General features: G+C 46.6%; 3 protein-coding genes across 10 annotated transcripts in view; 2 read left to right on the top strand and 1 right to left on the bottom strand.

Moving 5' to 3' along the window:
* ZNF329 (zinc finger protein 329) overlaps window positions 1-12,881 on the top strand; it is a 38,315-nt gene extending 25,434 nt beyond the window's left edge. For 3 of the 8 annotated variants that reach the window (XM_050768645.1, XM_050768641.1, XM_050768643.1), the window contains one exon: window positions 5,307-8,566. In XM_050768645.1, coding sequence (XP_050624602.1) covers window positions 5,357-6,982 — 1,626 coding nt within the window. In that variant the 5' untranslated portion in view covers window positions 5,307-5,356 and the 3' untranslated portion in view covers window positions 6,983-8,566. Of the gene's footprint in view, window positions 1-5,306; window positions 8,567-9,694 lie in introns of those variants that run through there. The other 5 variants (XR_007721445.1, XR_007721444.1, XM_050768646.1 and 2 more) reach the window with 5 other exon arrangements.
* Window positions 1-13,253, bottom strand: part of ERVK3-1 (endogenous retrovirus group K3 member 1) — a 226,536-nt gene that overhangs the window by 169,606 nt on the left and 43,677 nt on the right. The window lies entirely within an intron of this gene.
* The window catches only part of ZSCAN18 (zinc finger and SCAN domain containing 18), a 407,087-nt gene that overhangs the window by 352,460 nt on the left and 41,374 nt on the right, over window positions 1-13,253 (top strand). The gene's annotated exons all lie outside the window — the stretch shown is intronic.

Here is a 13,253-nt window from a genome sequence, read left to right as displayed (position 1 = left end):
TCGGAGTCTCGCTCTGCTGCCCAGGCTGGAGTTCAGTGGCTCGATCTTGGCTCACTGCAACCTCTGCCTCCCAGGTTCAAGCAATTCTCCTGCCTCAACATCCTGAGTAGCTGGGATCACAGGCATGTGCCACCTTGCCTGGCTAATTTTTGTGTTTTTGTAGAGACAGGGTTTCACCATGTTGGCCGGGCTGATCTTGAACTCTGACTTCAAGTGATCATCCGCCTGCCTCAGCCTACCAAAGTGCTGGGATTACAGGTGTGAGCCACCGCACCTGGCCTGCTCTGTGTTTTGAGGCACATTGTTACTGGTACATTGCCCTGTGATCGTTACTTCAAATTTTTCTTTGATTTGTAAAGAGCCATAAAACCCGTCTTCGGTTGGCATTGACCTGTCCCATCCTTTCGCTTTTGGCTTTTATGTCCTTTTGCTTTAGGGATGCCTGTTACAAACATGTTTTTTATTTTATTCATTTATTTTTTTGAGACGGAGTCTCGCTCTGTCGCCCAGGCTGGAGTGCAGTGGCCAGATCTCAGCTCACTGCAAGCTCCGCCTCCCGGGTTCACGCCATTCTCCTGCCTCAGCCTCCCGAGTAGCTGGGACTAAAGGCGCCTGCCACCTTGCCCAGCTAGTTTTTTGTATTTTTTAGTAGAGACAGGGTTTCAGACAGGGTTTCACCGTGTTAGCCAGTATGGTCTCGATCTCCTGACCTCGTGATCCACCCGTCTCGGCCTCCCAAAGTGCTGGGATTACAGGCTTGAGCCACCGTGCCCGGCCACAAACATGTTTTTTAATACAGTCTAATGCAGTCTTTATCTTACCTATCAAGGCCATTTATGTTTATTGTAATTGCTGATACCTTACTTTATACTTTCTATTTAGCCTGTCCTTTGTGTGCTGTTTTTTACCCCGTGCCAGCTTTCTGGATTGATCGTGTTTTTTATTTGTTTGTTTTTGTTTTTAATTCTGACCCCTACAATGTTTTTCAACTTCAGTACTATGGACATTTGGGGCTGGATCATTTTGTGTTGTGGAAGGCCATCCTGTGCATTATAGGATATTTAGTAGCATCCCTGGCCCCTGGGAACATCTGCCCCCTAGTCAGACTGACAACCAAAGTCATCTCCAAACATTGCCAAGTATCTTCTGGAAGTAGAATCATCCCTGGTTAAAAACCACTGCTTTGTGGGCTTAGAAGTTTTATACTACATTTATTCTTTTATTTCTGACATGAGCAGGTCTGACATGAATCATGAAAAACCTGAGGACTTCAGAACACTTGATTTTGTTGCCGCATTCCCACCTCATTGGCCGCTGTTGTCCAGTATATTAGTCTATTCCATTAATTCTAAGTCATGATTTCTGCATTTCATATGGTCATCACTGGATTTGATTTAAATATACATTCATCAATTTTTTTTTTTAAGGAGATGACATCTCACTATGTTGCCCAGACTAGTGGTAAATGCCTGGGCTCAAGTGATCCCCCACCTTGACCTCCCGAAGTGCTGGGATTACAGGTGTGTGAGTCACCACACCCAGCCCACATTCATCATATTCATCAATTCCTTTGTTTTTCCTTCCTTTGTTCTTGGGATTTTTTTGAAGACCAACATTTTCTAATTCCTCTGACTAGTATCCTTGGAAATGAACTCTGCTTTTGCTTTTCTGAATCTCTTTTTTTTTTTTTTTTTGAAACAGAGTCTCACTCTGTTGTCCAGGCTGGAGTGAATCATAGCTTACTGCAGCCTCAATCCCCAGAGCTCAAGCAGTTCTCCTGCCTCAACCTCCCAAGTAGCTGGGACTAACAGGCACATGCCACTATACCGGCTAATTTTTGTATCTTTTGTAGAGATGGGGTGTCACCATGTTGCCCAGGCTGGTCTCAGACTCTTGGGCTCAAGTGACCCATCCACTTTGGCCTACCAAAGTGTTGAGATTACAGGCATGAGCCACCACACCCAGCCTCTGAAACAGTCTTTATCTCACCCTTACTCTTGAATGATAGTGTGATTGATAGATTTTTCCTTCAGCACTTTGAAAGTAGCCTTCTATTACCTTTGGTTTTCCAGTTTTTCTGCTAAGTGATCTGTTGTAATAATTTTTGTCATTCACTGGTGGTTTGTCTTCTCCCTGCTTGCCTTTAAAACCACCTATCGGCTGGACGTGGTAGCTCACGCCTGTAATCCCAGCACTTTGGGAGGTCAAGACGGGCAGATCACAAGATCAGGAGATCCGAGACCATCCTGGCTACTAACATGGTGAAACCCTGTCTCTACTAAAAGTACAAAAAATTAGCAGCTAATTTTTGTATTTTTAGTAAAGATGGGGTTTCACCTTGTTAGCCAGGATGGTCTCAATCTCCTGACCTCGTGATACACCCGCCTCGGCCTCCCTAAGTGCTAGGATTACAGGTGTGAGCCACCACGCCTGGCCAGTGTTTTCACGACATTTCTATTTTCCCTTCATGTAGTACATCTTTGATTACTTTGCCCATTTTTTTCTTTTTTTGTACTGTTCTCTAAGAATCCTCTATAGCTCTTCGGCAGTAATTCTTTCTGCATTTAAATCTTATTTTCTCTCTATCTGCCACTTGCATTTTGTCTCTTATTGTGTCTTTTTTTTTTTTTTTTTTTTTTTTGAGACAGAGTCTTGCTCTGTCACCCAGGCTGGAGTGCAGTGGCGCAGTCTCGGCTCATTGCAAGATCCGCCTCCCGGGTTCACGCCATTCTCCTGCCTCAGCCTCCTGAGTAGCTGGGGCTACAGGCGCCCACCACCACGCCCGGCTAGTTTTTTGTATTTTTTAGTAGAGACGGGGTTCACCTTGCTAGCCAGGATGGTCTGGATCTCCTGACCTCGTGATCCACCCACCTCGGCCTCCCAGAGTGCTGGGATTACAGGCGTGAGCCACCGTGCCCAGCCTTACTGTGTCTTTTATTGGACGGAAAATTTGAATGCTGATATCAGACTTGTTATTCCTTGTCTGTTTTTTATTTTTTGGTTTTTGTTTTTTGTTTTTAAGACACGGTCTCTTTTGCCCAATCTGGAGTGCAGTGGCACAATTACAGCTCACTGCAACCTCAGCCTTCTGTGTGGGCTCAAGTGGTAACTCCCACCTCAGCCTCCCAGAGTGCTAGGATTACAGGCATGACCCCCAATGCTTGACCATATGGTTTTTTGGTTAAGCTTTGTTGATCAAAGTCTGTCACACTTATGGTGGCATACTGCATCATTTAAACTTTGACTTTCTGTTGCAGCCGGTATCATTCTGAAATTTAAATACATGCACACACATATATATACACATATACAAGTATATATATTTAAATTGCCTAGAATGTAGATATATATGTATGTGTGTATTCTGAGGCAAGGGTCTATTTTCATTTTACTTTTAGAAAGAAGGCTGGGCACAGTGGCTTATGCCTGTATTAGCAGCATTTTGGGAGGCCGAGGTGGGATAATTGCTTGAAGTTTTTGTGATTGAGGCTTCAGTGAACCAAGATTACACCACTACACTTCAGCCTGGATGACAGAGCAAGACCCCATCCCACCAAATGAATGAACGAATGAATGAATGGACAACCATTTGTCTTAATATTGTGAAGTCTGGGCCGGGCGCAGTGGCTCAAGCCTGTAATCCCAGCACTTTGGGAGGCCGAGACGGGCAGATCACGAGGTCAGGAGATGGAGACCATCCTGGCTAACACGGTGAAACCCCGTCTCTAGTAAAAAATACAAAAAACTAGCCGGGTGAGGTGGCGGCGCCTGTAGTCCCAGCTACTCGGGAGGCTGAGGCAGGAGAATGGCGTGAACCCGGGAGGCGGAGCTTGCAGTGAGCTGAGATCCGGCCACTGTACTCCAGCCCGGGCAACAGAGCGAGACTCCGTCTCAAAAAAAAAAAAAAAAAAAAAAAAAAAAGGCCAGGCGCGGTGGCTCACGCCTGTAATCCCAGCACTTTGGGAGGCCGAGGCGGGTGGATCACAAGGTCAGGAGATCGAGACCATGGTGAAACCCCGTCTCTACTAAAAATAGAAAAAATTAGCCGGGCGCGGTGGCGGGCGCTTGTGGTCCCAGCTACTCGGGAGGCTGAGGCAGGAGAATGGCGTAAACCCGGGAGGCGGAGCTTGCAGTGAGCCGAGATTGTGCCACTGCACTCCAGCCTGGGCGACAGACCGAGACTCCGTCTCAAAAAAAAAAAAAAGTATTGTGAAGTCTGAGTGGACAAGGGATGGTGACAGGAAGATTGATATGCATGAAGACACATGCAGCCATTTACAGAATGCCCTTCATCCCCTAGCCTTGGAGACTGCTTCATACATGATCCAGTTGTTTTTTGTTTGTTTTTGTTTGTTTGTTTGTTTTTGAGATGGAGTCTCACTCTGTCACCTCACCTCCCTGGTGATCCACCTCCCTCAGCCTCCCAGAGTGCTGGGATTACAGGCGTGAGTCACCGCACCTGGCTGACATGATCCATTTTTTATAACAACCTTGCAGGGCAGTCATTGACAGTTTTTGTTTTGTTTTGTTTTGTTTTGTTTTTTGAGATGGAGTCTCACTCTGTCGCCCAGGCTGGAGTGTAGTGGTGCGACCTCAGCTCACTGCAACCTCCGCCTACCAGGTTGAAGCAATTCTTCTGCCTCAGCCTGCAGAGTAGCTGGAACTACAGGCATGTGCCTCCATGCCTGGCTAATTTTTTTGTATTTTTAGTAGAGACGGTGTTTCACCATGTTGGTCAGGCTGGTCTCGAACTCCTGACCTCAAATGATCCACCTGCCTCGGCTTCCCAAAATGCTGGGATTACAGGCGTGAACCACTGTGCCCCACTAGGTCATTGACAGTTCTAAGACTTAGACCCAGAACTTTTAGGTCACCAAGCCTGTGCTTTGTCCTATCCATGAATGCAGAACTCTGATCACAGAGCTGGGGTGAGAACTGCTACTTCAGTGCTGTTGTAAGCTCATTGTGAAGTCAGAGCTTTGGAAATGTGTATTGATGGGCAGTGTATGACAGGGACAAGAATGCAGTTGCTGGGATGGAATTCTAGGGGGAGCAGGGATGCTTGGCCTCTGGTCTCCCACATCTCAAACTAATCCTTTTGGTGATGATTTATCCCCAGGACCCTTCCTCCTGCCCGCTCTCTAGGAAGATGAAAATGCTACATGGCTCTTTTGAAATGTGTTCTTGGTTCCATTCCTTGGCTATCATTTTACCTCTTCCATGTATACATTTGAATTTAAAAGAGAAAACAAGTTAAAAAAAAATCTTCACACCTAGCCCATCATCATTGTCTGTTTCTCTTACAGATAGAGCTTCATGAACCTAAGCCTGCATTTTTCTTTTTGCAGTTTGGGATATGAGATTGAAAATGACAACTCGGAATATTCCTGAGAGAGAAGTACCCTGTGATGTAGAAATGGAAGGATTCACAAGGGAAGCTCCCTGCTTGTCCATTTTAGGTGATGGTTGGGACTGTGAGAACCAGGAGGGAGACTTGAGTCAATCAGCTTTAACTCTGGAGAAACCAGGGACTCAGGAAGCAATTTGTGAATATCCTGGTTTTGGGGAGCATTTGATTGCAAGCTCAGACCTTCCACCATCTCAGAGAGTTCTGGCAACCAATGGTTTCCATGCACATGACTCAAATGTTAGTGGTCTGGATTGTGACCCTGCCTTACCCAGCTGTCCTAAAAGTTATGCAGCTAAGAGAACTGGTGACAGTGATGCCTGTGGAAAAACCTTCAACCATTCCATGGAAGTTATTCATGGAAGAAATCCAGTGAGAGAGAAGCCCTACAAATATCCTGAAAGTGTTAAGTCTTTTAATCATTTTACCTCTCTTGGTCATCAAAAAATAACGAAAAGAGGTAAGAAACTGTATGAAGGTAAGAATTTTGAGGACATCTTGACCCTGAGCTCATCGCTTAATGAAAACCAGAGAAATCTCCCTGGAGAGAAACAGTATAGATGTACTGAATGTGGCAAATGCTTCAAACGGAACTCTTCTCTTGTTTTGCATCACCGAACTCACACCGGAGAGAAGCCTTATACTTGTAATGAGTGTGGAAAGTCCTTCTCCAAGAACTACAACCTGATTGTGCATCAAAGGATCCACACAGGAGAGAAGCCCTATAAATGTAGTAAGTGTGGGAAAGCTTTCAGTGATGGGTCAGCTCTGACGCAGCACCAGAGAATTCACACAGGCGAGAAACCTTACGAATGCCTGGAATGTGGAAAAACCTTCAACCGAAATTCATCCTTAATTTTGCACCAAAGAACTCATACAGGGGAAAAACCATACAGATGTAACGAGTGCGGAAAACCCTTCACGGACATCTCCCACCTTACAGTGCATCTCAGAATCCACACCGGTGAGAAGCCCTATGAGTGTAGCAAATGTGGAAAGGCTTTCCGGGACGGCTCGTACCTCACCCAGCACGAGAGGACTCACACTGGAGAAAAGCCCTTTGAGTGTGCAGAGTGTGGGAAATCCTTCAACAGAAACTCTCACCTCATTGTGCATCAAAAGATCCATTCTGGGGAGAAACCCTATGAATGTAAAGAATGTGGCAAGACTTTCATCGAGAGTGCATACCTCATCCGGCACCAGAGGATTCATACTGGCGAGAAGCCCTATGGCTGCAACCAGTGTCAGAAACTTTTCAGGAATATCGCTGGCCTCATTAGGCACCAGAGGACTCATACTGGTGAGAAGCCCTATGAGTGTAATCAGTGTGGCAAAGCCTTCAGGGACAGCTCCTGTCTGACCAAGCACCAGAGAATTCACACTAAGGAAACCCCGTATCAGTGTCCAGAATGTGGGAAGTCCTTCAAGCAGAACTCTCACCTGGCAGTACATCAGAGACTCCATAGCAGGGAGGGTCCCAGCCAGTGTCCTCAGTGTGGAAAAACGTTCCGAAAGAGCTCATCCCTTGTTCGACATCAAAGAGCACACCCGGGAGAGCAACCCATGGAAACATAATAGTTTGGGGCCACATGAGTCTTCCAGTTAGCGCTCATGCCTGTGTTTAGGAGGCGTGTCTTACATCTGACTCCTCTCTGGTCAGTAGAAAAGAATCCTTTAAGCTAACCAGTGAATTGATGAATGTGAGACATTGCTGAGCCACACTGTTAAGTCTGCTCATTGGGGAACTCAGGAGACAACTTAGGGTGGTAGTAAATGCAGAAAAGTCTTTGGGGATGATTTAGTCTGTACCAGACAGGACAGCACACACACTGGAATGAAACGTGCAAACATGGGGGTGACACTTCCTACAGAGAGAGCCTGTGAATGCATTCAGAACATGATTGGAATGAAGAGCCCTGTAGTAGGGAGTTTCCACCTTGTACATAAGCAAACACTGAATCAACTTTTTTTTTTTTTTCCAGATGGAGTCTAGCTGTGTCACCCAGGATGAAGTGCAGTGGCATGATCTCCACTCACAGCAACCTCTGCCTCCCAGGTTCAAGCAGTTCTCCTGCCTCAGCCTCCCAAGTGGCTAGGATTACAGGTGCCTGCCACTATGCCTGGCTAATTTTTTGTATATTTAGTAGAGACAGGGTTTCACTATGTTGGCCAGGCTGGTCTTGAACTCCTGACCTCATGATCCGCCCACCTCAGCCTCCCAAAGCACTGGGATTACAGGCGTGAGACACGGTGCCCGGCCTGAATCAACCTTTTTAAGTGTAATCAGAAAGAGAGGCTTTGGCAGGGGCTCTTACTCTGTTTTCTGTATCAACAAAGGTGTACAATGAGAGAGTCCACACAGTGCTGTACCGTACACTGCCACAGAATGTGTGAGATTTTCCTGTTTAAATGTATGTCTGCATTATACTTCTGCAATAATGCTGAGGACTTGTTGCAGGAGGGTAAACTAGGTGAATAAATTACCTGTGAATGAACAATGAAGTCGTTCCTCTTAAGACTGAAACAAGCAGGCCGGGTGTGGTGGCTCATGCCTGTGATCCCAGCACTTTGGGAGGTGGAGGCGGCTGGATCACGAGGTTAGGAGTTGAAGACCAGCCTGGCCAGCGTAGTGAAACCCCATCTCTACCAAAAATACAGAAAATTAGCTGGGCATAGTGGTGTGTGCCTGTAATCCCAGCTACTTGGGAAGCTGAGGCAGGAGAATTGCTTGAACCTGGGAGGCGGAGGTTGCAGTGAGCTAAGCGCACCACTACACTCCAGCCTGGGTGACAGAGCGAGACTCCATCTCAAGAGAGAAAAAAAAAGACTGAAACAAGCTTTTGCTAAGATGGAAAGCACTGCTTCCAACAGATGTGGTTTGTTGCTTTAGTTGCTGAAGCAAAAATACTGACTTGTTATGTTTTTGTTATCACCCCACCACTACCTCCATGGTTGTTCATTTAGGATGCTTCTGATTCAGCCACTGTAAACCATTATAAAGGTTTTATTGCCATGTTGAAAATGTTTATAATATGGCAAAAAGGGGCATAACATAAAAGATTTACTATTATTACAGCCATGTAAAGATATGTGCACATATGGATGTGGGTTGAAAGTGGATGATGAGAAATAAAATGTGGTTTTCTTTGGGGAGTGGAATTTTGTATCATGTTTTTTCTCTGTTACAGATACTTGTTGGCATAATAATTTGGTAATAAATTAAAAAGTGAAGCCAAAAGGAGGTTAATTTGGGGTTTCTCTGGACCTTTAGTAGTAAGGACTGGATCAGGGCAACAGGGAAGCTGTAAGTGTGGATGGAGGGGCATTGGGCAGTAGTGTCTCTGGAATCGGCATCCCAAAGCCCAGGGCATGAGAATAACTTCCTTCTTTGGGACTTGGGTTATAAGGGGGTGTCAGTGTAGAAGAGAGAGTGAGTCTCAGAGAATGGAGAACAGGAAGCCTGTAGGAAAATTTGGGATGACTTTGGAGTGGCCCTTCTGAGGCAGTGCAGTGCTGGCCGAGTAAAAGCCAGTCAGTGTGGCTGACACAGCCTTGAAGCCCCATGAGGGGATCCCCTTGGGATTTTGCCTCTAGACAATTTCCTCTCCTGGGGGAAGGGACAGGTGTGATGATAGTGAAGATTAGTGATGAGTCAGTCCAGGACTGGTGTCTGCCAGGCCCATTGTATTAGCTGGATCAAGGTTCATGTGTGTGTGACGTGGCGTCTCCATGGTGCTGGTATTCTGAGGTCTGGGCCCTCAGACCAGTCAGTGCTTCAAGCACCCATGCCTCCTTCCATGTGTGTCTTCTCTTTTGTCCGATATCAGCTGTGGCCTCCATGGCACTTGCTCTCTCCTATGAGGCAGCCAACCTTGGTAGGCCTCTGTTAGCTGTGTCATGGGGAGGGTGGGCAGCCAGTCCTGAGAGAGGAATGAGTAGGTAGGTAATGGAGGCATAGAGTGGAGAAGGGAAGAGTGGCCCTGAAAGAGCATTTGGAGAAATAAAGGCCCCCACACACATTCGGATATGGTGATCTCATGGTGAGACGTGCGTGAGCACGGAGGACCAGCAGGGACCCTGGTTGAACCCTCTGGAGTCAGGATGGGGTGGTGCTGTGTCCCAGGGTGTGCTGATGGATGAAAGGGGACCAGGCTGACTTGTGTTCTCCAGAGAGTTGCATTTAAGTATAGCCAACCTACAGAAAAGTACACTGCAGACTCTCCTTGACCCAACTTAAATCAGGATCCCCTGAGCCCTCTGACCTTGGGCTTCTCCCTTTCCTTGTAGGATCCAGGGAAGATGTTTGAATGGGCACAGTGGCTCACACCTGTAATTTCACCACTTCGGGAGGCTGACGCAGGAGGATTGCTTGAGCCTAGGAGTTCAAGACCAGCCTGGGCAACATAGCAAGACCCTCATCTCTGCAAATAATAATGTAAAAATTAGCCAGGTGTGATGGCATGTGCCTTAAGTTACAGCTTCTCAGGAGGGAGAGTCAGGAAGAAGGCAGAAGAATCTCTTAAGCCTGGGAGTTGGAGGCTACAGTGAGCTGTGATCACACCGCGGTACTGTGGACTGGATAATGGAGTAAGACCCTGTCTCAAAACAGAATCTGATATGGTTTGGCTCTGTGTCCCCACCCAAATCTCATGTCGAATTGTAATTCCCACTGTTAGGGGAGGGACCTGGTAGGAGATGAATGGATCATGGGGGCAGATTTCCTCCTTGCTGTTCTCATGATAGTGAGTTCCCATGAGACCTGCTTGTTTAAACGTGTGTAGCACTTCCTTCTTCATTCACCCTCTTTCCTGCTCTGCCATGGTAAGACATGCTTACTTCTTCACCTTCTGCCATGATTGTAAGTTTCCTGAGGCCTCCCAGCCATGCTTCATGTACAGCCTGTGGAATTGTGAGTCAATAAAACCTATTTTCTTCATAAATTACCCAGTCTTAGGTAGTTCCTTACAGCAGTGTGAGAATGGACTAATACAGAAAGTTGGTAACAGGAGTGGGGCACTGCTATAAAGATACCTGAAGCTACTTTGGAGTTGGGTAATGGGCAGAGGTTGGAACAGTTTGAAGGAATCAGAAGAAGACAGGAAGTTGAGGGAAAGTGTGGAACCTCCTAGAGACTTAAATGGTTGTGACCAAAATGCTAATAATATGGACAGGGAAGTCTGGGCTGCAGTAGTCTCGGATGGAGATGAGGAACTTATTGGTAACTGGAGTAAAGGTCACTCTCACTGTGCTTTAGCAAAAAGACTGGCAGCATTGTGCTCCTGCTCTAGAGATCTGTAAGAGACAGAACTTGAGCTTGAGAGATAATTTAGTGTCTGGCAGAATAAATTTCTAAGCAGCACAGTGTTGGAGAGGTCACCTGGCTGCTTCTAAAAGTCTGCGCTCAATTGCATAATCAAAGAAATGACCTAAAACTATAACTTATATTAACTGGAAGCAGAGCATGAACATTTGAAAATTTGCTGCCCATTTTCCGGCAGGAATCAAAGGCTGCAGAAATGTACATAAGTAAAGAAGAGCTGAATGTTAATAGCCAAGACAATGAGGAAAATGCCTGCAGGGCATTTCAGAGACTTTCACAGCAGCCCCTCCCATCACAAGCCTAGAGACCTAGGAGAGAAAAATGGTTTTGTGGACCAGGGTCCAGGGCCCCACTGTTCTGTGCATCCTCAAGACTTGGCACCCTGCATCTCAGCTGCTTCAGTTCTAACTGTGGCTAAAAGGGGCCAATGTACAGCTTGGTTCATTGCTTCAGAGGGTGCAAGTCCCAAGCCTTGGCAGCTTCCACATGGTGTTGGATCTGTGCGTGCACAGAAGGCAAGAGTTGAAGTTTGGGAGCCTCTGCCTAGATTTCAGAGGATGTATGGAAACACCTGGACGTCCAGGCAAAAGTCTGCTGCATGGGTAGAGCCCTCGTGGAGAACCTCTACTAAGGCAGTATGATGGGGAAATGTGGGGTTGGAACCCCCACACAGAGTCCCCACTGGGGCACTACCTAGTGGAGCTGTGAGAAGAGGGTCATCATCCTTCAGACTCCAGAATGGTAGGTCCGCCGTTAGTTTGCACCGTGTGCCTGGAAAAGCCACAGGCACTCAATGCCAGCCTGTGAAAGCAGCCACAGGGGCTGTACCCTGCATTGCCACAGGAGTGGAGTGCCCAAGGCCTTGGGAGCCCACCCCTTGCATCAGTGTGACCTGGATGTGAGACATGGAGTCAAAGAAGATTATTTTGGAGCTTTAAGATTTAATGACTGCCCTGCTGGTATTCAGACTTGCATAGGACCTGTAGCCCCTTTGTTTTGACCAATTTCTCCCTTTTGGAATAGGGGAATTTACCCAATGCCTGTACTCTCCATTGTACCTCAGAAGTAACTCAGTTGCTTTTAATTTTACAGACTCATAGGTGAAAGGGACTTGCCTTGTCTCAGATGAATCTTTGGACTTGCACTTTTGAGTTAATGCTGGCATGAGTTAAAACTTTGGGGGACTCTTGGGAAGGCATGATTACATTTTGCAGTAAGAGAAGAATATGAGATTTGGGGGTGGGACAGGGATAGAATGATATGGGTTAGCTCTGTGTTTCTGCCAAAATCTCATGTCGAATTGTAATTTCCAGTGTTGGGGGACAGACCTGGTGGGAGGTGATTGGATCATGGGGGCGGATTTCCCCTTTTGCTGTTCTCATGATAGTGAGTGTGTCTTCATGAAACCTGGTTGTTTAAAAGTGTGTAGCACTCCCCACTCCACTCGCTCTGCCGCAGTAAGGCGTGCTTCCTTCCCCACCCTCTGTGATGATTGTAAGTTTCTTGAGGCCTTCCTGCCATGCTTCCTGTACAGCCTGTGGAACTGTGAGTCAATGAAACCTCTTTTCTTCATGAATTACCCAGTCTCAGGTAGTCCTTTATAGCAGTGTGAGAATGGACTAATACATAATCCTACTAAGTCATGTTAGCAAAAAATCTTCCCCTTCCTCTTGATATCTGATCAAATTCCTTGTCCCCCACCTTCAATGTCTTCTTCCCTTGGCCTGCCTTCAGGAAAACTTCTCTTGAGTTGGTCTGGCAAGAATTCAGCCCTTATCTCTGAGGGTTTGCACTTGATAATTTTTCATCCTCCAGATACCCTGCTGCTTCTCGGCTTTAAGCCTTCACTTGTTCTTGTCCAAGCTGGAGTTGAGTCTGGCCTCCCAAGCCCCTCTGTAGTAGCTTACGGAATAAAGCCTGCCTCACCATGTGTTTGTATGAATGGAATTAGATGCCTGCCTGTTGCACAACATTGTGTAGGTTAGACTCATCCATGTTGCTGCAGGCAGCTGTGGATCCTTCTCTGTGCTGTGTAATATTCCATGGTGTGGGCAGACTTGAACATATGGATCTATTCACTGTGAGCAGTGGTTCTCATCCAGGGGCAATTTTGCCCCCAGGGGACATATGGAGACATCTGAGTGGTCATAATGAAGGGTGGTGTCTGGCAGGTGGAGGCTGGGGCTGCAAGGCTCACAATGGCCCCCACAGCAGAGTTATCCAGCCCAGGTGTGAGCTGTGCCAAGGCTAAAGTGTGTATGTTTCTTGTTCATACTTTCAAAAGAATGAACCCCATTATTGGGGGGGGAAGTCTCACATTCCCAGCATATGTATAGTTATAAGTTACAGATTTGTGTGTCTGTAGAAATGTGTGTATCATAAGACACAAGTTCCTAGTGGACTGTCAGGAACACCCGGGCTGGGCACTTCACTTTGGTGTCTGCAGCTCTCAAGTAAAATATGCAGGGATTGCAGTGTTAGTGTCAGCAGCATCTCCACCTCTTGGTTCCACCTTTCAGATTCTGG

Source organism: Macaca thibetana, chromosome 19 (assembly GCF_024542745.1).
Source record: "Macaca thibetana thibetana isolate TM-01 chromosome 19, ASM2454274v1, whole genome shotgun sequence".
NCBI lineage: Eukaryota > Metazoa > Chordata > Mammalia > Primates > Cercopithecidae > Macaca > Macaca thibetana.
Note: the sequence above shows the minus strand (reverse complement) of the source record. Positions and strands in the feature narration are given on the sequence as shown.